Source organism: Capra hircus, chromosome 5 (genome assembly GCF_001704415.2).
Source record: "Capra hircus breed San Clemente chromosome 5, ASM170441v1, whole genome shotgun sequence".
NCBI lineage: Eukaryota > Metazoa > Chordata > Mammalia > Artiodactyla > Bovidae > Capra > Capra hircus.
The window spans coordinates 105,186,265-105,210,123 of record NC_030812.1 but is presented as its reverse complement, the minus strand read 5'-3'; the positions used below and the strand labels follow the sequence as shown (position 1 = coordinate 105,210,123).

The 23,859-nt window shown below is 50.7% G+C and overlaps 1 protein-coding gene across 1 annotated transcript in view; it reads right to left on the bottom strand.

Annotated features, from left to right (window-relative positions):
• Positions 1-23,859, bottom strand: part of CRACR2A (calcium release activated channel regulator 2A) — a 119,169-nt gene that overhangs the window by 18,974 nt on the left and 76,336 nt on the right. The window contains exons 10-15 of the mRNA XM_005680988.3: positions 22,665-22,710; positions 17,118-17,224; positions 13,611-13,929; positions 8,632-8,764; positions 2,503-2,584; positions 2,278-2,392 (exon numbers count right to left, since the gene is read on the bottom strand). Coding sequence (XP_005681045.2) covers positions 2,278-2,392; positions 2,503-2,584; positions 8,632-8,764; positions 13,611-13,929; positions 17,118-17,224; positions 22,665-22,710 — 802 coding nt within the window. The remainder of the gene's footprint in view (positions 1-2,277; positions 2,393-2,502; positions 2,585-8,631; positions 8,765-13,610; positions 13,930-17,117; positions 17,225-22,664; positions 22,711-23,859) is intronic.

The following is a 23,859-nucleotide window of genomic DNA, read 5'->3' as shown; positions in this document are numbered from 1 at the left end:
ATTCAATCTGATGTGCCACTTCCTGGCTAAATCCCAGGCTCTCTGCAAGACAGGGGCCTTAGAAACCCCAGCTCCTACTAATGCAGAGAGCACACTTCTGTAAATTTCTCTCCATCCATCCTTGCTGATTCCAGACTATCTGCATTGCCTCTTCCCAGAACTCACTCTGTAACTGCAAGGCATTTGTGCCAGGACCTCTGAGGGTACCAAAACCCACAGATGCTCAAGTCCCTTACTTAAAAAGGTGTAGTACAGTCAGCCCCCTGCCCGGAATCTGAAAGTTCCACATCTTCCAGTTTGGTGTGTGCAGAAACCCCACTGCGTGTTTATCAAAATTTTGATATGGAGTGCAATTAAACATCTGTGGCTGGGGAAAGAAAGGGTGACCTTGAAGATGTCCTGACCTCAATTTCTTCATTTGAGAACCAGATGGCTATATTACATCTGTGGTTTTCAAAAAGAAACCCTCTTGCCTAACTAAATCATAGTCAAAACTCCAACTCACAAAACTGAAAGACGGGGAATTCCCTGGCAGTCCTGTGGTGCAGACTGAATTTCAAATGCAGGTTCATTCCCCGTTCAGGGAACTAGGATCCTTCATGCTGTGTGGCATGGCCAAAAACTAAAATAAAAATAAATAAAGCAATCAAAAGAAAAAAATTAACAATATAGAAGGGCTCTGAGGTGGGGGGTAGAGAGTCCAGACCTGTGACCACCATACTTCCCTGACCATCTCTGGCCATGGGAAAGGTCAGCCTGATTGCCGGGCTCCAAGGAGGAAAGGTTGAAAACCACCAGGTTAGGTAAGCCCTAAAATCTCTCCTGGTGCTTTACCTCTGTGAGGAAGATAAAATCTGCTGGTGCCGTCAAAAATCAGGTTGTAAATCACAAATTTTAAAGAGGATGCACTTCCACATGACTCCACCATCTGCCTCTACCATCAGCTCTGTGTAGGGCCACTCGCTACATTTCAAAACATACATTTTCTCTATTGTGTTTTAGACACAATCATATTGACAAATAATTTGTATCAAATTTGTATCAGGCAAACTTCTGAGAAGCCCTGGAACCTCGCTTCCATCCCTGTTCCTCATTTTCCTTGGTGACACCAAGGCAGCAGAAGAACAGGAGAGAAAGCAGTGGCCCATCCAAGTTCAAACTCCAAGAGGAACAGATTTTGGGTTCGAGGCAGTATGGGTCTCAGGGCCGAGACATAACGAAATGAACAACCCCAGTATCCTGCCTGCACGGAGACTCAGCATCCACACTTGTGTCCAACATCTGTTGAGCACAGAGGAGCCTCTGCCAAGCCCTGGTCACAAAGGCAAAGATGCGTGGAGGGCGGCAGAGGTCGGGGCTGGCAGCTCCTTCCTGGACAGCAGTGGACAGTCTGATGAGCAGGTTAGGAGCTGAGCAAGGCCTGTGGGCTTGAAGAGAGAGTCGAGCATGAGCCCCGCAAAGAGAGGAAAACTGTCCCTTTTATCTGCTTCGGGAGCCCCCAGGCCCCGGAATAATACCTGTTAGAATTCAGAACAAATAAACAAAGCATAGGTCCTGCTGGTGAAAGGAGTGGGACCTCCTATTTGTATGTGAAAGGACTGGGGAGGGCAGGGCTGTAAAAGAGAATAAGTGACTTGGCACAAGCCCTTGGCCTTGGGACGTCTGCATTCAGGTGGCTGAGGACAGCTTGAGGTGGTCGGGAGCACAAAAGCCCCACAGAGTTGCACGTTGCAAGGACAACGTGGGAAAGCAGAGTCTTAGAGAGAATCCAGGATTCAAGAAAGAGTCCCATCTCTCGAGGGCCCTGCCCAGGGTGACTCTGGGGACAGCCTGGGACCCTCACATTGCAGATGAGCCTCCCTTTGTGTGAAGGGCTGTGATGAGACCCCCAAACACTGAGCGGACCTGACGCCCCCTGGAGCTGGGAAAATGCAGGCAGTGGGAAGAGGTCCTGGTGACTCTGTTTAAACATCCTGGAAAATCGTGCACCCTCAACACTGGGCACTCCCTCCCCAACTCCTAATCCCACTTTTCACAGTCTATTTTTCCTGGGTTCCCCTCCCAGTCACCCCTCCCCAACGCCGCCTCACGAGGGCAGAGTCTGATCGCACCTCTCGGATTCACCTATGGGTCCCCAGTAACCAGCCTGATGCCGGGCACTTGGGTGGACGGACGCATGGACGCCTGAACCGGTTTGTTCCGGGAGAAGGTGGGGTCTGAGTCAGGGGTCCTGAGAGGGCCCAGGAGGAGGGCCCTCCCGGGAGGCCAGCAGCTCACCTCCACGCTGCTCAGCCACTGCCGCACGTCCAGGAAGGACTGTCTGGCTGTGAGGTCGTACATGACCACGACGCCGTCCGCCTTCCGGAAGAACTGCTGGGTGATGCAGCGATACCTGCGCGAAGCTCCTGGTCAGGTGTACGGCCTCCTGGGCAGCCAGACCCCGCCCCCGCGGGGAGAGGGCAGGCGGGGTTACCCCGGGGCGGGGTGGGCGTGGCTCCTCACCTCTCCTGCCCCGCCGTGTCCCACAGCTGCACGGCCACCCGCGAGTCGTCCACACGCACCGTCTTCACGCGGTAATCAATGCCTGTGGGTGGAGCTGAGCATCACGCCCAATCCCGAAGACACGCCCCCAGCCGTCAGCCCTAGGGACGGCCCTCCCCCCTGCAGCTCCTGGCCAGCGATGTGGGCGCATGGACGGAGCCCTGGGCAACGAGCCCGGGGACCTGGGCTCTGGTCTTGTCTCAGCCACTGACCAGCTGTGGGACCTCGATCCAACCACTGAACCTCTCTGAACCACAGGCCCCTCACCGCAGTGTCCCTCTTTAGGGATCAGATGAGCGCACATATGGAAAAGCAATCTACTAAGGCGAAAAATTATCATTCATGAATTGATTCCCTCATTGTCAAGATGAGGAGACAGAAAGACTATCCTCAGATTCCTCCCTCCCCCGCTCCCTTCCTCCTTTTCTTCTTTCCCCCTGAAATCCTTTTCAAAATTTCTATAATAAAATTCAGATATCCCTGGGGGGATGGACCACATGTTCAGACTCCCATGAGTGATACAAAGATAGGTGAAGGGAGGGGGAGGCAGAAAGAGGGGAGGGCTTGACAGTGGCAGGGGGTGGGTGGGGGGTGGTGGGAGTAGAGAGAATAAGGGGCTGGGGAGGGAATCAGAGGCAACATTCCCCCTAGAGTTGGGTCCAGAGTTCCTAATCCCAGCCACCAGTGAAAGTGTTAGTCGTTCAGTTGTGTCCGACTCTTTGCGACCCCATGGACTATAGCCCACCAGGCTCCTCTGTCCGTGGGATTCTCCAGGCAAGAATACTGGAGTGGATTGCCATTCCCTTTCTCCAGGGGATCTTCCTGATCCAAGGATCAAACCTCGATCTTCCGCATTGACAGGCAGATTCTTAACCGTCTAAGCCACCAGGGAAGTCCCAGTCCCAGCCATCAAGCCCCTTGTAATCATCCTTCTGAGGCTGTGACCGCCGCCCCCACCCTTGGAGTCACTGACCCCAGAGAGAGGCCACGGGGCAGGGAGACACACCATGTGCCCCACAGCAGACTTCAGACAGAGGACCTAAATGCAGGTTCTTTGATAACAAAAATTCCTCTATCCCACATCCTGTAAGGGTATTCACAGATGTTCAACCAGTTAAAACACTTTTCCCTCTTAAGTCATCAGTTCTTTAAACCAGTGAGAAACCCCCTCCACCTTCAAAAAGGCCCAGCTTCTGGGGTCCTTACTCTGGAGGGCCCAGGGAGGAACAGTAGCAGCAGCTGGCCAGAGAGAGACAGACAGATGGACAGGTAGATAAGAGGCAGGTGACAGAAAAGGGCATCCCTGCCACAACGTCCAGGCAAAGGGGCATGAGGGGCCAGGCAGGGCAGGAGAGATGGGAGGGCTGTCAGTTCCTAGAAAGTCAGCAGGACCGCAGACACCCTGGGTTCCCAGAAGAGGGTCAGAAAGAGGGTGCCCACATCTGGGTGAGGAACAGAGGGATGGTCCCAAAGGTAGAAGGCTTGGCACTCCCAGTTCCCACGTGACATCCGTCCGTCCTCACGGAGCTCCCCTGCGACATCCACGTGCGGCTTGCTCTCTGCATACACACACGCACCCATACATGCACATGCACCCACCCCCATCGCCCCCCCACCACGGAAGGCTGAAGAAGCAGCAGACCCTGTTTGCCTGAGCTGGTCAGCAGCCTCGCCGGGTTGTAAACCCAGTTCTGAGACTCGTTCCCCTCTTCACAGCAGCACCCTGGGCATGGGGCACCCAGTACCTGCATTTCACTCACAGAATCCAGGGCTCAGTGCTCCCATCAGAACAGGTGGGAACCAGACCCAAGGGGATCTCCATGGCTCAAGCGGATGGGCTTGCCCCATGGGTGCTCCGGGAGACAGAGTAGCTGCCTGGCATCTGATAACAGGTCAGCAGAAAGCCAACCACAGCTGATACCTCCAGGGCCTGGTCTGAAGCCCCTGAGGACCTGAGGACAAGCCCTGTGTTTGGTGGAAAGGCAGGTAATGGGGGGCCAGCTGGGTCCCTTGACCTCACTGATGACCGCTCCACTGGAGCTGAGGAGCTTGTCTTGTAGGGGGCACAGTGGACCAGGAGCTTGGGGAGTCCCTGCTGGACCACAGGGCACTCCTCCCTGCAGCCTCAGACCTGCAGGATGGGAAGCAGACGAACAAGCCTGAGGGGAGTGTGGGGCTGGGAGGCCATGGGGCATCAGTGTCCAGCAGAAAGGGCCTCACAGGAGGACATGGAACTAGAGGAATTTCTGAAACCCCTGCACCAGTTCCAATGATCCAGGAGCCCAGACCCTGTGCTCCTGCCTCCGATCAGCCGTGTGACCTTGAGGACTTGACGTCACCCCATTTGGGGAACTTCACTTTCCCCATCTGTAAACTGAGGCATGATGGTGTGGGGGAAGTTGGGTGTCCATGACCTTTACGTCCTGCTACAGCATTCAGTGAACACTCACAGGTGACCCCCAGATTGCAACCTAAGTGGTTCCTGAATGAGGACTGGACCCCGGGGCCCCTCACCGTGGAGTGTGCGTGTGGTAGGATGTGCAGGTCAGAGCTGGGTGATGGACCCCAGGAAGGGCGGCCTTCACCTTTCTAAGCAGTCAGTCTGAGCACACGGGCTTGAGAGTGTGGAGAGCCAGCAATGTCATGGACACAAGCTCCCAGAATTTCTCTGTGCCGAAGAGGAGATGGATGGAAACTGACTGGTGCCCAGGAGAGGTCAGAGGGCATCCTGCCAGGGAAAGCTTTTGGAAGGAGCACCTTGGGGCACAGCCCATGGTTTAAAGCAGGAGCCTGTGAACCAAGGTGAGGCCTCAGGGAGAGCCCTGGACTCAGAGTCCTGGGTTCAGAGCCTTTGCCTCCAACAGCCTCTCTTCTCTTTGACAACATGAGTTCCAGAATTCTACAGGAAGCATCATTTGACATTTCCAGGCCACTTACAGGAACCACGCACCCACTTTTGAAGGGACATATGGTGGGGGAGGCAGGGCACCCCAAGACATACCACTGCATTGTGGAACCCAGATCCTGCACAAGCCAACGGGCAAGGACAAGTCATGTGCTCACGAGGGGCTGGGCAATCAGGAAATCTCTTTGGGGAAAGAGGAGGGCTTGCAAGCACTGCCGTGTCCCTGTAGATCTGTGCTGTTCAGCCTATGGGACTCAGCCTGCTGGAGTCCTCAGCCCCCAGGGCCCAGGACTCGATGCCTTGCCTGTATCTTTAAAGGGAGCATCTTCCAGGCAGCTGGCGTGACATCGGCTCCCTGATGCATGTGCCAGGGACGCGGATTCCAGCTGATGCTCTGGGCTCCCCTTGCACAGTGAGAGGAAGGGTGTTCTAGATATCTAGTAACTCTGATATTTTTCCCCGTCCTAAATTGTCGGTGTTTCCATAATTGGCCTCCTGGGAAGTGCAAATTAGTCTGATATTCTCTTTTCCAGAGTTCTCCATCTCAGAGACACTGGTTGGAGGTGTAAGCAGACCCCGATTCACTGATTCTTCCAATAGGAGAGGCAACATGCGCATGGCGTGGGGGCTTCCCTGGGGGGTGAAGCATCTCCCCTCTGCTCCCGCAGGCTGATGCCCGAGGTGTGACCTCGGGGGCAGTTCTGCAGCCACCCCACGGAATGCTCCAGGGAGGGCCAGTCCCGCTCCAGAGAGGTCACTTCCGGGGTCACCACACTTGGCACACAGGGACCCTCCCAGCCGTCCATCTCCAGCTGCATGCGGCAGGGTCTTCTGGGTGTCTTCCTGTCAGAGTCCCAATTCTTCCCCTTGGGAGGCTCTGAGTCTCCAGGTGGAATGGGGCAGAAGTGGGGCAAGAGGGGCTCCCAGATTTGGAATCTACAAAGGCTCAGCCATAAGAATGGGGTGCCTGCAGCCTGCAGGAGAGACCCATCCGTAGGAGGAAAATTGGAAAGAAGGGCCCATTTAGGTTATCCTGGAGGAGACCTTGGAGTCTCCCAAAGCAGGTCTCTGGGGCAGGAAAGTTTATTTCGGAGGGCCAGCTTGTAAGACCACCATGGGTCAAGGGTGATCTGGACAGGGTACTGGGCTTGGAAGCAATCTTGGGTGGCTTCGTTCAAATCTCTCGTTTTTTCCAGGTGAGGAAAACGGGAGCGCAAAGAAGAAATACCTCTGGAGTCATATGGCTGGCCAGTGGCAGAGGTGGGGTAAAGGTCCAGGATTTCTGATGCCCCCCTGGACCTCAGCAGACTGCCTTGCCTATGCCAACCGCCTCCTGTGGCAGAAACTGGCTGCTGAGCACATAACTCCGTGTTGTTATGGAGAGTCAACTGGAACAGCAAGGGTGAGTGGGGTGGGGGGGCAATGTGAGCACCAACCAGCTGATGAGAATGAGGACGGGCCTCTGGACCTCTTTTGGCCTCAGGGTCCTGGTCCATGCATTGGGCTGATAGCAGTGCTTGCCTTTTCAGGGTTGTTGGGAAGACAGATGGAAATGGTAACTATTAGGTGGGGATGAAAATTGATGCAGCCACTGTAGAGAACAGGATGGAGGGCCTTACAAAGCTAAAATAGAACTATCATATAATCTGGCAATTCCACTCCTGGGCAGAAAACCATAATGTAAAAAGACCCACATACCCCAGTGCTCATCGCAGCACTATCTACAATAGCCAGGACACGGAAGCAACCTAGATGTCCATCGACAGATGAATGGACAAAGTATACTCCCCACCATAAAGAGGAATGAAATTGGGTCATTTGTAGAGATGTGGATGGATCTAGAGTCAGTCATATAGAGTGAAGTAAGTCAGAAAGAGAAAACAAATATCATATATTAATACATATATATGAAATCTAGAAAACAGGTACTGATGAATCTATTTTCTGGGCAGGAATGGAGAACAGACGTGTGGGCACAGAAAGGGCAGGGGAGGGTGGGATAAGCTGGGAGAGTAGCCTTGACATATAGACATGATCGTGTGTAAAACAGACAGCTAGAGGGGAGCTGCTGTATAACACAGGGAACTCAGCCTAGTGCTCCGTCATGACCCGCAGAGGCGGGATGGTGGGGCGGTGGGCGGGAGGCTCAAGAGGAAGGGATGTACGTATACATACAGCTGATTCAGTTTGTTGTGCAGTGGAAGCTAATACAACATTGTTCTTGCCTGGAAAATTCCATGGACAGAGAAGCCTGTTGGGCTACAGTCCATGGGGGTCACAAAGAGTCAGACACGACTGGTCAGCTAACATTTTTCACTTCACTTTCTTATCAGCAAGGTTAAATGTCACATAGAAGAAACTCCATGGATTCATTTAATTTTTGGCTTGAGTGACTGAATTTGGGAGAAGCTAAAAGGTCGATACGCCCTTGGCATATCCCAAGGCAAGGAGCAACTCTGGGAAAAGGGGCCAAGGCCTCTCCCTAAATACAGATTTGTGCTCGGTCACTCAGTTGTGTCTGACTCTTTGCGATCCCATGGACTGTAGCCGGCCAGGCTCCTCTGCCCCTGGGAATTCCCAGGCAAGGATACTGGAGTAGGTTGCCATTTCTTATTCCAGAAGGTCTTCCTGACCCAGCGATCAAACCCAAGCATCTTCTGCCTTGGTAGGTGGATTCTCTACCACAGAGCCACCTGGGCAGACCACCTAAACACAGAATTACCCAGATAGTGATGGAGCAGACAAAGACCTGATCCGCTAATAGCTGAGCTTAAAGAGCATCCACAGCAGACTCCAGCTGTTGCCAGCAGGCCTGGGATGTAGGATGGGGCCATCTGACGGGTAAAAGAAGCCACCAGAGCACTGTCCCCTGCCCATCTACACAGGTGCGTGCACACACATGCACACATAGAAAGTGGGGAAGGCATGATTCAAGAGAGACGGGTTCAGAAAGGCAACACAGGGCCAGCAGTCCATCTTTGCTAAGTTCAAGTCCCCTTCAGGCCGGGCGTAGGAAGCATTTATGGTTGCAGCCTCATGGAGCACTGGGCAGACGTGGTCCTCACCTACCAGCCCAGCCCAGCCCTTGGCCCTTCCCACAGGGCTCCAAGTTCCTCCCTGGGCCCCCTTCACAGCCACCCCTTTCCAGAGGTGGGCTGGGGTCCAGCCTCAGGTGGAAAACTCACCCACAGTGGCCGCCGAGCCTGGGGAGAACCTGCCATCACAGAACCGGCCCAGGAAGGACGTCTTCCCCACGGAGGAGTTGCCCACGAACACGATCCTGAAGAGCCGGTCTGGGGTGGACGGGAAGCCTTCCTCCTGCGGAAGGCAGATAGTTGGGTCAATCACTGGCAGGGTCACCAGTCCCCACGCCTGCCACCCGCAGCCCTCACCCATCCCTGCAGCATCCAGAGAGACAGCAGCAACCAGCAAGGGAGGCTGCTCGGCCTCGGATGCAGGAAGCTTGGGGTTCAGGGCACTGGGGCTCCTTCCAGCACCAGATGCGGGAAGAGAGATATGCCTTCCAGCACCACTGATGCCCATGTGCTGGGCTGCAGACCCTGTGCTGGGCTGGGTTTGAGGCGGAGGGAAGGAGGCCGTGTGTACAGAGTCACAGCGTGATGTTCCACGTGTCCAGGGAGCACGGTCAGGGAGTCAAGGGTCTTGGGGTGCCGGGGGCTTTGGGCTGGGCCTTATGGAGGAGGTGGAGGTTTTCTGTGGGGAGTGATTAGGAAGGACAAGGTGGGGTGTTGGCAGGGAGATGGGGAGATAGAAAAAGAAAGCTTAGGTATATCTTGGGGGCAGAATCATCCCAGATGGGGGTCAGGCCTCTTATTTCTGCCCCATCACTGGAAGCCTAGACAGGATGAAGGATGAGCCTGCCTTCCTCCACACTACCCTGCCATCCCATCTCAGCAGCTTCATCTAGGGGCCCCATCTGCCCTCAAAATAAAAGAAGAAAAAAGAAACCCACACTCATTAAAAAAAAAAAAAAGCTTTAAAAATTAAAAGTGATAAATACTCATTTTAAAAATTAGGAAACTTAGTAGAGAGGAAAATAATTATTCATCATTCATCCCACCACCCTGAAATGACCACTGTTTCTATTTTGATGCATTTCTTTCAGTTATTTTTTTTCTATATAGATGAAGCAATAGGTGATTTTTGAGAGCGACTTGAGATATTATATATAATTTGCTTATATAGTATACATAAATTTAAATTTACATGTAATTTTCTATTTTTAATATATTATTAAATTATGAATAGTTTTTTGAATCACGAAAGGTTTTTGAAAGTGTGATTTTTAAAAATTATTTTAGAGTAATTGATTTCTGTCTTGGCTGAGCCGGGTCTTCACTGCAGCGAGGCTCTGCTCTAGTTGCAGCACGCGGGGGTCACTCCATACTTGTGCCGCGCGGGCTTCTCGCTGCAGTGCCTCCTCCTGATGCAGAGCGTGGGCTCCGGGAAGCACAGCTTTGGTGATGGCAGCGCACGGCCTCAGCAGCTGCAGCTCCCGGGCTCTGGAGCACAGGCTCTCGTTGTGGCCCGTGGGCTCAGTTGTCCCACGGCATTTGGCATCTTTCTGGACCAGGGATCAAACCCATGTTTCCTGCACTGGCAGGTGGATTCTTCCTTACTGAGCCCCCAGGGAAGTCCTGAAAGTGTGATTTTTAACAGTGCTATAACATTCTGCTAAATTAACATAGTTTAATTGATGGCCAACAAAGGCCCATCTAATTGAAACTGTGGGTTTTTCCAGTAGTCATGTATGGATATGAGAGTTGGACTATAAAGAAAGCTGAGCACCAAAGAATTAATGCTTTTTGAACTGTGATGTTGGGGAAGACTCTTGAGAGTCCCTTGGACTGCAAGGAGATCCAACCAGTTCATCCTAAAGAGATCAGTCCTAGGTGTTCTTTGGAAGGACTCATTTGAAAAGACCCTTATGCTGGGAAAGATTGAAGGCAGGAGGAGAAGGGGACGACAGAGGATGAGATGGTTGGATGGCATCACCGACTCGATGGACATGAGTTTGAATAAACTCCAAGAGTTGGTGATGGACAGGGAGGGCTGGCATGCTGCAGTCCATGGGTCACAAAGAGTCAGACACGACTGAGCAACTGAACTAACTGAACTGAGGTGAATTTATGGCCTTATTGTTTTTATTCAATTGTGGGTAGACAATCTCCATCAGCAGTGTGGCAAATCCTGAGATGCCAGGCTATGGGCAGAACTTTCCAAAACACGGTCACGCTGCCCTCTCTCTGCCCAGCAGGTGGGGGGACCTGGAGCTGGCCAGCATGTTACTCTGCGATGCTCCAGCCAATAGGAAATGGACTTGCTCCAGGACAAGGGGGATGGGGTGGGAAGCCAAGGGTCATGAAGTCCAGAGAGCCACCCGCTTGCCCAAACCCTGCTCTCAGGCTCTGCCTGGCACTGCTGGCCAAGTGAGCAGGCTCTTTAGAATCCATTTAGAAGTGGATCTGGGGGAATTAGCTCTTCTCATGGACAAATATTGTAATGCAGCCGCAGCCGGTATTAGCAGTTTCAGAGAAAAGCCATTAACAGCCTTTTGGGGAGAAATCAATTCCATGCTGTACTTAGGAGGGAATTCAAGGTCAATTATAGGAATTTAAACTCATCTTTAAAAAAAGAGAAAAGAAACCCACGCTCAGAAACACTGTCCTGGCCCCATGTTCTTTATTCCTACACAAGCACCGCTCTCTGCCAGCCTGGTGTCTCCATGTGGCATTTGTTTGAGACTAAAGCTCAGTGAAGCCATAGGTGCGTCCCAGGCCTGGGACAACAAGGAACATGAAACCCAGGCTGGAAGGAGATGGTCCAGGCCGCGGAGTGGGGGGCTGACCTTGCTCTGTGCTCTCCCCAGCCCCGCCCCCACCCTAGCAGAGCACTTATTTTGCAGACAGGATACCACCAACATGGTGATGGCTCAGCTGAGGCTACCTCACAGGATGGCTCAGCAGGATCCACCTCACATAAGCAGCGAATCCTCCCAGGGTCCACTATCAGCCCTTAACCTGGGGAACAATCCACCTGCCCATGATAGTGAGACAACCAAATTGTGGGGAGGGGGCTTGAGAAAGGATCTCCCCACAAGCAAGTCAGGGGATCTGTTCTCATTCTCAATGCCACTCTTTTTTAAAAAGCTTTTAAAAAATAAACATATTACAAACTAAGTTTTAAAACCAGGAAACTTAGTTGAGAGAAAAATAATAATTATTCATCATGTATCCCACCACCTTGAAATGGCCACTATTTCTAAATTGATGCATTTCTTCCAGGCATTTTTCTACATTCCCTTTTCACATTTGATGAATCAATATGTTTTTCTTGAGAGAGGTTGGACTTATTATATATAATTTACTTATACTACTATGTATAAATTTAAATTTATATATAATTTTATATTTTTCCTATATTATTGCATGCATGTTCAGGTGTATCCAACTCTTTGCGACCCCATGAGTCGACTATACCCCACCAGGCTCCTCCGACCATGGGATTCTCCAGGCAAGAATACTGGAGCGGGTTGCCATTTCCTTCTCCAGGGGATCTTCCCAACCCAAGGATCATATATTATTAGATTATGAACAGTTTTCTGAGTCACTAAAGCTTTTTTGAAAATGCGATTCTTCAATGCACCATAACATTCTATTAAATGACTAAATTTGTGTCCCTAGTGTTGTTTTTTTCCATTGTTTGCTCTTATCCACTTATATTCTTCAATGAAATTTCTGTCTGACTTTAATTATTTCCTTAGGAATGGTCGCTAGAGGTAGAAATGCTGGTTACAGATGGGGCCATTTAAAGTTCTCGATTCCCATTCTCAAACTACTTTCCAGAAAGCTGGTTCCAACCAAGGGCTCAGCGGCCTTGGAGGGGACCGTCTGCTGAGGCTGCTGTGTGACTTCCAGGGGATATATTTCCTCTTGGCAGCAGCTTCTGCCCCAGCTAAAGGGCAGCACATGTGTGCAGCCCGCAGGCTAGGAGTGGTGGCAGGGAAGGCAGAGTGGCGGGTGAGGGGCTGGGCTCCTGTCACTGCAGGGGGTGGGGGGTGCAGCCTCGCGCTCTCTGCTCTACTTCCCCACACTCCCAAGGGGGCATCAGGTCTCTGACGCCCCTTGCTGGACAACTGTGAGGATCACATGCCACTGCAGACAGGATGCTTCATCTCTTCCTCCACCCTGTCTCCCGTGGACCTCGTAACACTTCTTTCACCACCATCATGGGGTATTTAAAGCGCCTTTTTGTGCCCACTGCCAGCCAGTGTGGCCTGTGCACTTTGGGGGATGTGGAAGGGCGTGTAGGAGGGAGGGCTCCACCCACCAATCTCTCTGGGTCCCATGGCCCAGGGTCCTTTACAAGCATGGGTTTGTAGGCATGAGTGTTAATCCAGGCCCAAGAATGATAATCGAAGCCAAGAAGTCCCTGTGCAGGGCCGGGAGAGGGCTGGCTGGCACATAGGCCAACGCACCGCTGGACCGTTCAGCTCTGAAGGTTGCCATGAGGCACGTGAGCTGTTCTAGAGGGTCCAGTGGTGGGCGCAGGGCTGAGGAGCTGATCCCAGTCACAAACAGGGTGAGGGGTTTCCTTAGTGATCCAGAAGAGGACGGTCTATGTGCCTGCTTCTCCCGAGAACTCAGCAGGGAGAGCTGGCAGGGGGCACAGCCGTGGGACCGGGGTGGTGGAGGGTCACACTGGCGGGAGGAGCAGGAGGTGAGCTCATTAGGAGCTGAGAGGAGAGGGATGGGGTGCAGACCTCCCCAGCAGGAATGCGCCTGCAGGGAGCGGTCGCAGAAGGGACCAGAAGAGGGACTGTGTTTAAAGTGCGTGCTGTCTGATGTTCACAGCCCAGCAGAGGTTCCATCCTACTCCATGAAGGCTTTTAAATGTGACTCAGAAAAGAGCACATCGGGTAGGGAGTGGGGCCAGCAACAGAAGTTGTCAGGGGAGCATCCCCAGGCCCCCGAGTCTTCGCCATGATTCTCACGATGGAGGGGGATGGTGGTACCCAATGGACACAAACTCGGCACGTGGTCAGGCTTGCTGCGTCTGACCCTCGAGCTGCCCTGGGCTCTTGGGCTACAATGGAGGGACAAGGCACAGGATGACCTACAAGCCAGCGTGGGAACACCTGTACCTCAGACAGGGCTTCTTTTCCGACGGGCTGCCCTCGGGGAGACGTGGGTGTGAGTTCCAGAGGTCGGGCAGGTCCGCTTTGTCTATCCACCCCCTGGCCGGAGGCCTCCTCTTCTTCCAAGCATTTGCTCAGTGGCTGCTGAAAGCCGCCCCCCAGCAGCTGGGGCAGCGGGTCCTCTTCGATGGAGATGATCCTGCGGAGCGGCCGGGTGAGTGGTCCTCCGGGCCCTGGCTCCTCTTCTGGAAGGGGGCACCCACTCAGGCCCAGGGAGCTTCTCCGCCTCTGGATGCCAAATACATCTTCCTCCTCCTCTGACTGGCTGTTTTGCGGGGGGACAAAGAGTGGAGACAATATCATAACATGTATCTGAGTGGAGGCTAGGGGATGCCCGACAGTGTCTGTGACAGACAGTTGAGGAAGCACGTGCTTTGGGGGCAGAGAAGAGCTAGGAACGGGAAAAGCAGACCCCGCATTCTCTAGCTCATTCACTGAATGTCTTTACAATGAAGGTGAGATGAAGGTGAGGGTGATGGAGGCAGTGAGGGTGATGCTGAAAGAGATGGAGATGGCAAAGGTGAAGGTGACGGTGGCTCCAGGCATTAAGCTAATGTCATGGTCCTTGCTCTCAAGGAGCACTTGGCTCAGGAGTCTAGAGCCATCCTGACACACTCACTACACTGGTCCAGTTTGTGGCAGGTGCTGCGAAGGAAAAGGGAAGCTGTGAAGAAGGAGCCTAACAGATGCGGAAACAAAACCTCCTGGGTCAACAGTTGGCGGCCTCCGCCCAGATCAGACAGCAGCCCTTCTCAGCCGCATGTCCCCAAGCCAGACGCCAGCTTTCCAGGCCGGTTTCCCTGCCCGGCTGCCCTGCCCACCTCCCTGATAAGCTGGTGCACAAACCCGACCCGTTAGGGAAGCGGCCCTCAGGGAGGCAGGCGAGGGGGTCGCTGCTCTGGGGAAGGGGCCCCAGCACAGCAGGCATCCATCGGCTCAGGGCTGGCGAGGAAGCCAGGCAGGGCCTTCCACCCGCTTCTTCTCCCTTTGTCCTGAGAGTCTGGAGTGAGCGGCCTCAGATGGTCTAAGCATCCAGAGGCAAGAGAAGCAGGAGGTGGAGGATTCGGGAGCTGGACGTGGGGTCAGTGCGGGGCTGTGTCCTCGACGCTTGAGAGCAAAGGCCTCCCGGGGCCACTGTGAACAAGTCAACCTGAGGATGGTTTTATGGGAAGGGACTTGAGTCCCAAATCGAAACACATACGAGGATTAGAAGAGAGAAGGGAGCAGGAAGCAGTGGCGAGGCGACAGGGCCGAAGGACACAGAATACGCCGAGCGGAGAAGCCCCTTCACTTTGCTCCCCGGCTTCTAGCATTTCTGGCTCCTAAGGACCGACAGCAGAAAGAAAAAGAGAAAAGCATGTATGTATCACTGTTCTGAAGATGGACGATTCTGAAAGAGAAACGGGGATGCAGCACTTGCTCACAAAAGTGCTGACTTAGTTTGGTCCCCTGGTATAAAACAAAGGATTTGTAGGAATTCAGGGATGCTTAGATTTACTGACAAAATTAGTTTTTCACAGAAACTGACTGTCATCTTTTCAACAAATTTCTCCTACATTCTAATGAGCCTACTAAGTGCTCACCCGCTTCAGCACACAATTAGTGTTCCCATCTGCTTTGTCTCTGCCTGCACACAGGTGTACACGTGCGAGCATATGTGAGCAACATGCGTGCACACACATGTATTCACCCACTCACACACACACTCACACCCACTCACACACACACTCACCTATTCACACCCACTCACACACACACTCACCCACTCACACATACTCCCACTCACACATACATACTCTCTCTCTCTCTCTCTCTCTCACACACACACACAGAGGCAGAGCATGGCTTTTTAAAGTCCCTGCAACCAAGAAAGAAATTGCCACTGAAGTGACCCTAAAATGAAATGACCCTAAAATGAACTGTTTCTTGGCAAAAGCTTCTCCCTGGGGAATTTTCAAGCACTGTTACACTCTGGAGTACCATCAGTATAGCGTGACTAAGTTCTTCTTTGGTTTTGCCATCAAACGCTATGTGTGAGCAGCGGAGAACAGGCACCTCTGCCAAAGTCTATGGTAATTCAGAGTTCTTGACATTGATTATTCGTCAGTTAATGTCTTTTTCCTCCTCTCAACTGTAGGTTCCTTGAAAGCAGAAATGGGGTCTATTTTGTTGACCCCTGTACCCCAGCACACAGCCTTGTGTCCTGCACACAGCAGGTACTCAATAACGGATATTAAGGGCAGGACTCATGCCTAATCGATCTTTGGAGGCTTCCTAGAACTCAAAGAATGTCTGGTATGCAGTAGGCAACCAGGCAGTGCTTGTTGAGAGCATATATTCGGTTCCAGGGAACCAAGAGAACAATTACTGCAGGAATTTGGCTCCCACGTTGCATCTCATAGTTCAGCTGTTTAGAAAAGGAATTGATGACGATCAAGTTCAAGATTTTGACAGATCAGTGGACTGACATCCCCAGGTCATCTCCACTTAGCATATCTTTTTATTTCATGCTTGCTGTCCTCAGCTCTCCCAGATGAGCGAGTTCACGCAATCACTCCTGGGCTTGGCACCAGGGGATCTGACTGTCTCTGCCTCTCTGTGGCCATCATGGGCATGGAGTACATGACCCATAGAAAAGAGGGTGGGAGACTAGCTTGCCTCTCTCCAGGAGCAATGGGCCACACCTCTGGGGACTCAAGTGCTGTCCAAAAGCAACCAAGCACCTTATCTCTGAGTTAATTAACTATGAATTACTGAAAGGAGTCTCTGAATTACAAACACCATGCCCGTCTGCACAGGAATTAATGGTTGGAGACTCCATGAAGAAAGAGAAGTGTTAGTAGCTCAGTCTTATCTGACTCTTTGTGACCTCGTGAACTATAGCCTGGCAGGCTCCTCTGTCCATGGAATTCTCTAAGCAGTAATACTGGGCTGGGTAGGGATTCACTTCTCCAGGCAATCTTCCTGACCCAGGGATCAAACCCAGGCCTCCTGCATTGAAGGCAGATTCTTTACCATCTGAAACATCAGGGAAGCCCACGGAGATTCCATACTCCACTATAATTACCCTTCACACACACAGTCCAGTGCCTGGAAGACAGGAGCATCCTTCTGCCTGACAGACCGCAGAGCCCTGCCTGGCATTCCTGCCCTTCCCGTTGCTGACCCCTCATCCTCCCACCCTGTCTGTCTCTGGGCTGTTTTGCAGCCGCTCTTCAGCGCCCCCTGCAGGAACACTGCAGGCTGGGGCAGCCCAGGACCTGTCCTGGGACTCACCCTGCACCTTGACATCAGAGCAAGAAGGCACATGTCCTTCAAGATTCAACATGCGTGCACGTGGCTGACCCCAGGCTTCCCGCCAGGGCCAACTGCAATCAGCACGTGCTCTGAACCTACTCCCAACCCTGCAAGGCCAAGGAACAGATAACAGGTGGACACAGTGGGATGGCTTACCTTCTGAGCATCCCTGTGCCGTCCACGTATTTGCCGATCACAGAGCCAGATCTCTGCTTCCGGCTTGGCTTGGAAGCAGCTGTGTTTGCCCTGGCCGCCTTGTCTTTCTGGAGAAACACAGAATGCTCTCAGATCCTCACCCACTGATTCGTCCCAGTGTTTGAGCAGAAAAGGGCTCAATTTCCCCACCTCATAGATCAGGCTTGAAATAAAACCCTAAAGGAAGGAAGTGATGGCCTGGCGCCTTGCTAGCCTTTACCCGCTCTCCTTTCACTGCCATCTCTTAGCAGAATTCCTTCACCTCCTGTCTAATAATCTAATCGAAGGAACCAGTTTAGAGTCCCAGGGTCTGGGAGGTTACCCTTCACAGGAGTAGTGATCATTTGCAAGAGGATAAATCAGTTCAGTTCAATTCAGTTGCTCAGTCATGTCCAACTGTTTGCAACCCCATGGACTGCAGCATGCCAGGCTTCCCTGTCCATCACCAACTCCTGGAGTGTGTTCAAACCCATGTCTTTCGAGTCAATGATGCCATCCAACCATCTCATCCTCTATTGTCCCCTTCTCCTCCTGCCTTCTATCTTTCCCAGCATCAGGGTCTTTACCAATGAGTCAGTTCTTCACATCAGGTGGCCAAAGTATTGGATTTTCAGCTTCAGCATCAGTCCTTCCAATGAATATTCAGGACTAATTTCCTTTAGGATGGACTGCTTGGATTTCCTTGCAGTCCAAGGGACTCTCAAGAGTCTTCTGCAACATCACAGTTCAAATGCATCAATTTTTCAGTGCTCAGCTTCCTTTGCAGTCCAGCTATCAAATCCACACATGACTACGGGAAAAACCATAGCTTTGACTAGATGGACCTTTGCTAGTAAAGGACTTTTGCTAGTAAAAAAATCTCTGCTTTTTAATATGCTGTCTAGGTTGGTCATAGCTTTTCTTCCAAGGAGCAAGTGTCTTTTAATTTCATGGCTGCAGTCAACATCTGCAGTGATTTTTGGAACCCCTCAAAAAAAGTCTGTCAGTGTTTCCATTGTTTCCCCATCTATTTGCCATGAAGTGATGGGACCAGACGCCATGATTTTCATTTTCTGAATGTTGAGCTTTATGCTAACTTTTTCACTCTCCTCTTTCACTTTCATCAAGAGGCTCTTTAGTTCTTCTTCATTTTCTGCCATACGGTTAGTGTAATCTGCATATCTGAGGTTATTGATATTTCTCCCGGCAATCTTGATTCCAGCTTGTGCTTCATCCAGCCCAGCATTTTGCATGATATACTCTGCATTTAAGTTAATTAAGCAGGGTGACAATATACAACCTTGACGTACTCCTTTTCCCATGGAAACAGTCTGTTGTTCCATGTCTGGTTCTAACTGTTGCTTCTTGACCTGATTACAAATTTCTCAGGAGGCAGGTCAGGTGGTCTGGTATTCCCATCTCTTGAAGAATTTTCCATAGTTTGTTGTGATCCACACAGTCGAAGGCTTTGGCGTAGTCAATAAAGTAGAAGTAGATGTTTTTCTGGAACTCTCTTGCTTTTTTTGATGATCCAATGGATGTTGGCAATTTGATCTCTGGTTCCTCTGCCTTTTCTAAATCCAGCTCGAACATCTGGAAGTTCATGGTTCACATACTGTTTAAACCTGGCTTGGAGAATCTTGAGCATAACTTTACTAGCGTGTGAGATGAGTACAACTGTGCAGTAGTTTGAACATTCTTTGGCATTGCCTTTCTTTGGGATTGAAATGAAAACTCACCTTTTTCAGTCCTGTGGCCACTGCTGAGTTTTCCAAATTTGCTGGCATATTGAGTGCAGCACTTTCACAGCATCATCTTTCAGGATTTGAAAGAGCTCAACTGGAATTCCATGACCTCCACTAGCTTTGTTCATAGTGATGCTTCCTAAGGCCCACTTGACTTCACATTCCAGGATGTCTGGCTCTAGGTGAGTGATCACACCACCATGGTTATCTGGGTCATGAAGAGCTAAATGTAGGATGCACAGAAAATACTCTGTACATCTTTTAGTCACACACACTCTTCAGTGGAGCTTCAGACCCTCTTAATTTTCAAAGCCCCAGATGCTGCTGTTGTTCAGTTGCTCAACTGTGTCTCTTTGTGACCCCATGGACTGCAGCACACTAGGCGTCCCTGTCCTTCACTGCTGCCTGAAGTTTGCTCAAACTCATGCTCACTGAGTCGGTGATGCTATTCAACCATCTCATCCTCTGTCGTCCCTTTCTCCTTCTGCCCTCAATCTTTCCCAGTATCACGGTCTTTCCCAGTGAGTCAGCTCTTCACATCAGGTGGAGCTTCAGCTTCAGCATCAGTCCTTTCAGTGAATTTTCAGGGTTGATTTTCTTTGGAATTGACTGGTTTGATCTCCTTGCTGTCCAAGGGACTCCCAAGACTGTTCTCCAGCACCACAATTTGAAAGCATCAGTTCTTCAGTGCTCAGCCTCTCACATTGGTACATGGCTACTGGAAAAACCATGTGAGGTGAAAATCACTCAGTCACGTCCCTCTTTGCAACCCCATGGCCTCTACAGTCCATGGAATTCTCCAGGCCGGAATACTGGAGTGGGTAGCCGTTCTCTTCTCCAGGGGATCTTCCCAACCCAGGGATCAAACCCAGGTCTCTTGCATTGCAGACAGATTCTTTACCAGCTGAGCCACCAGGGAAGCCCTGGAAAAACCATAGCTTTGACTATATGGACCTTTGTCAGCAAAGTGGTGTCTCTGCTTTTTAATATGCCAGCTAAGTCTGTCATAGATTTCCTTCCAGACAGGAGGATCAATTAGCCCAGTGCCCTGCCCACAGCTACGAAGCTAGAACAGAGTAGTTCAGATCTTTTGTGGAAGCAGGCTAGGTGAGATAATTTCTCTTGTGTCCTCAGTGAAGAGCCTGGTGGAGCTGGGGGCTTGCACCCCCCTTCTCCAGGGCTCCCTAACAGATGTCTTCCAGATGAGAGGGACTCAGGTCACAGAAGAGTCTCTCATTAACCAGCCAGTCCCATGGTTCCGAGTGATCTTTAATCAGAGAAGGAGGGGTGGCCATGCTCCCAGGGCCCCAGAAGGTATGGCTGTGATTTCAAATTAATCTTTAACTATTATTTGGCATGAACTTGATTTTATCCTCTTTTTTCTATTCCCCATGGAGGTTCTCAATTCCATTCCCAACTCGAAACAGAATGAGTTTGCCAGGGGGAGGGAAGCAAGGTCAAGGGATTAGGGTGACATTTGGTAAGAAGTTTTAAAATAAAACCATTGTTACTTCTAAAACAATCATAACCATTATCACCATTGAACAAACATGTGTAGGCTTAAGCCTTGCTCTGACAGTACACATAGGTGGGCGGCAGAGACGTGTTGCTGCCAGCTGGGAATAGAAGAGAGACGGTTATGTGCAACATCCCTAAGGGGTTTGCAGCTACGAACCAGCTTCGACCAAATGAGGGGCAAGCTAGCTGCCAGGTGCTGCCTGCATTTAGGGAATTTACAGCTGAGGGGCTAGCACAAGACCTCCTTTTCCAAGAGGTTTTCACACACACACAAAAAAATCCCTATATACTACTATGTGTAAAATAGCTAGTGGTGTTGGTGGTATTTAGTCACTTAGTCGTGTCCGACTCTTTGAGAACCCATGGACTGTAGCAGGCCAGGCTCCTCTGTCCATGAGATTTCCCAGGGAAGAATACTGGAGTGAGTTGCCATTTCCTTCTCCAGGGGATCTTCCCAACCCGGGGATAAAGCCCATGTCTCCTGCACTGGCAGGCGCTCTCTTTACCACTGAGCCACCAGGGAAGTCCAAAATAGCTAGTATACGCTGCTATATGACCCAAGGAGCCCAGCCTGGTGCTCTGTGACCACCTAGAGGAATGGGATGGGGAGATGGGAGGGAGGCTCACGAGGGAGGGAATATACATGTAGTTATGGCTGATTTGCATTGCTTACGGCAGAAACCAACACAACATTATATCCTCCAACTAAATAGAAAAAAACAAAAACCCCTACCAAATGGAAAAAAGGAGAATTCCCTTTCCTCCTGTGATCACTGAGGTCGCCATCCAAGGAGGCTAACAATTTACCCAAGATCACACATGAAATTTACGATGCATAATCCTGATAGAAGGTGACATGGATCCATCCTGTCCCCCTTTTTCTTCCCTTCAGAGCATCCAATAGCTACTGTCTAAAGGAGAGGATGATAGGAGACCCTGAAAGCCTAGATTCTGCTTAGTGCATTCGCAAATGAAAATCTTCATGTAAATAATGGATTTTTGTGTTATTTGGGAAAGTATGTAGGTTTAGAGGAGCAGCGGTCCCCATAGGATTAAAAAATTGTATATAAAATCAACTATGTAAATGGCAGAAAGTGAAGAGGAGCTAAAAAGCCTCTTGATGAAAGTGAAAGAGGAGAGTGAAAAAGTTGGCTTAAAGCTCAACATTCAGAAAACAAAGATCATGGCATCTGGTCCCATCACTTCATGAGAAATAGATGAGAAACAGTAGAGACAGTGTCAGACTTTATTTTTGGGGGCTCCAAAATCACTGTAGATGGTGACTGCAGCCATGAAATTAAAAGACGCTTACTCCTTGGATGAAAAGTTATGACCAACCTAGATAGTATATTCAAAAGCAGAGACATTGCCGACTAAGGTCCGTCTAGTCAAGGCTATGGTTTTTCCTGTGGTCATGTATGGATGTGAGAGTTGGACTGTGAAGAAGGCTGAGCGCCAAAGAATTGATGCGTTTGAACTGTGGTATTGGAGAAGACTCTTGAGGGTCCCTTGGACTGCAAGGAGATCCAACCAGTCCATTCTGAAGGAGATCAACCCTGGGATTTCCTTGGAAGGAATGATGCTAAAGCTGAAGCTCCAGTACTTTGACCACTTCATGCGAAGAGTTGACTCATTGGAAAAGACTCTAATGCTGGGAGAGATTGGGGGCAGGAGGAGAAGGGGACGACAGAGGATGAAATGGCTGGATGGCATCACGGACTTGATGGACGTGAGTCTGAGTGAACTCCAGGAGATGGTGATGGACAGGGAGGCCTGGCGTATGCGATTCATGGGGTCGCAAAGAGTCGGACACGACTGAGCGACTAAACTGAACTGAACTGAACTGAAAATGATGAAATACACATTTTAATTCTCTCTATGACAGTCTAAAATGTAAAATTACCATCAAGACATCAAAATCTTAATGAAGAAAAAAACAGAACATATTGGTTTAAAAGTGATGGTGACATTTCAACTCATCGTTTCTATGTTCAAAAAGTGAGGGACCCTCCCAAGTATTCCAGTCTTGTGATGCCAAAAGAAAAGTGTGTCATTTCACAGAAAATTAACACACTGTGACCCTATAGGTCACCTTGAAGCTTTACTACTTTTGAAAAATCTTATGCCACCATCCTGCCCACATGAAGGTACAGCCAGACCCCCAAACCATGGGACCTTCTTGGACCAGTCCCAGCACAGCCTGGCTGCCTCTGCACCCCAGTCCTTGTCTTCACCCTGCCACGCAGAGGGGGCGCCGGCCGCTTACCTGGAAGCGTATGTCCTGTTCATCCCGGAGATGCTTGTTCCTTTCCCTGCAGATGGAAAGGGGAATCTGTTCAAACATGGGGCCTGCGGTCAACAGGTCCATAGCACTGGTTTGACGGTCAGATGGGTGCAGAGGACCGCTGTGTGTGGAAGGCCCGGGGCGGGGGGGGGGGGTGGGGGGCAGGGGGGGAACTGCTTTCCTTAGGGATGGTGGCTGAGGGCAGAGGGTGATTGTGTCTAAGTCAGGTCAGAGGCGGGGGGACAGAATGGCCTTAGAGCCAGCTGGCTGGGGGGCCAGGTGAGGCACAGAGAGGCTCCAGGCTGGGACTCTGAACAGACATTGGTGGTGATTTAGTCACTAAGTCATGTCCGATTCCTGCAACCCCATGGACTGTAGCCCGCCAGGCTCCCCTGATCATGAGATTCTCCAGGCAAGAATACTGGAGTGGGTTGCCATTTCCTTCTCCAGGGGATCTTCCCAACCCTGGAATCGAACCCGGGTCTCCTGTACTGCAGGCAGATTCTCTCCCAACTGAGCCACCAGGGAAGCCCTAGGCTCCATTAAAAAGACCCACAGATGTTGGCAGAGCAGTGCCTTGCCAGCCTCCCCTGCTCACTCACACTGTATCTGCCCTTGTATTTTTTCAAAGTACAAATAGCAAGAAGGGAAAAAGCCCAACCAAGCGCGTTCCTGTGCATCTTGTCCTCTGCCTCCACCAAATCCTTCCTGAGAATCCAGACCTCCTCTCACACCCGTGAGAACTTGGCCACCTAGGAAAATCTCTTCCATCTTCCCGGGCTTTTGAATCACATCTTAAGTCAAGAAATCTGAGATGCATTCTCTTTGAAGAATTTTTCTATTTGGTGGCATCAAAGACGCCAGACACAGTGATCTTATCTCGCTTTCAAATTAATGAAAAAACACAAAGCTAAACTAAAAACCTTAATAAGGTAGCCGATTCAAACCTGCTTGCAATTTAAAAACTTAGAACCCAAATTTCATCACCATTTCCCAAGAGGTGTTTTGTGGGTAGCAGGTTAAGTAACTTAGAAACCTCAGAGGCAAAATTGAAAATTCCATCTTTCCCCACACCTGGTTGAGTTTGGTCATTTGGGGGGAGTTTTTTGAGAGTATTCCAAACCAAATCAAACCAGTGAGCTTTGAATTTATAGTAAGCTTGATAGGCTGAGAAAAC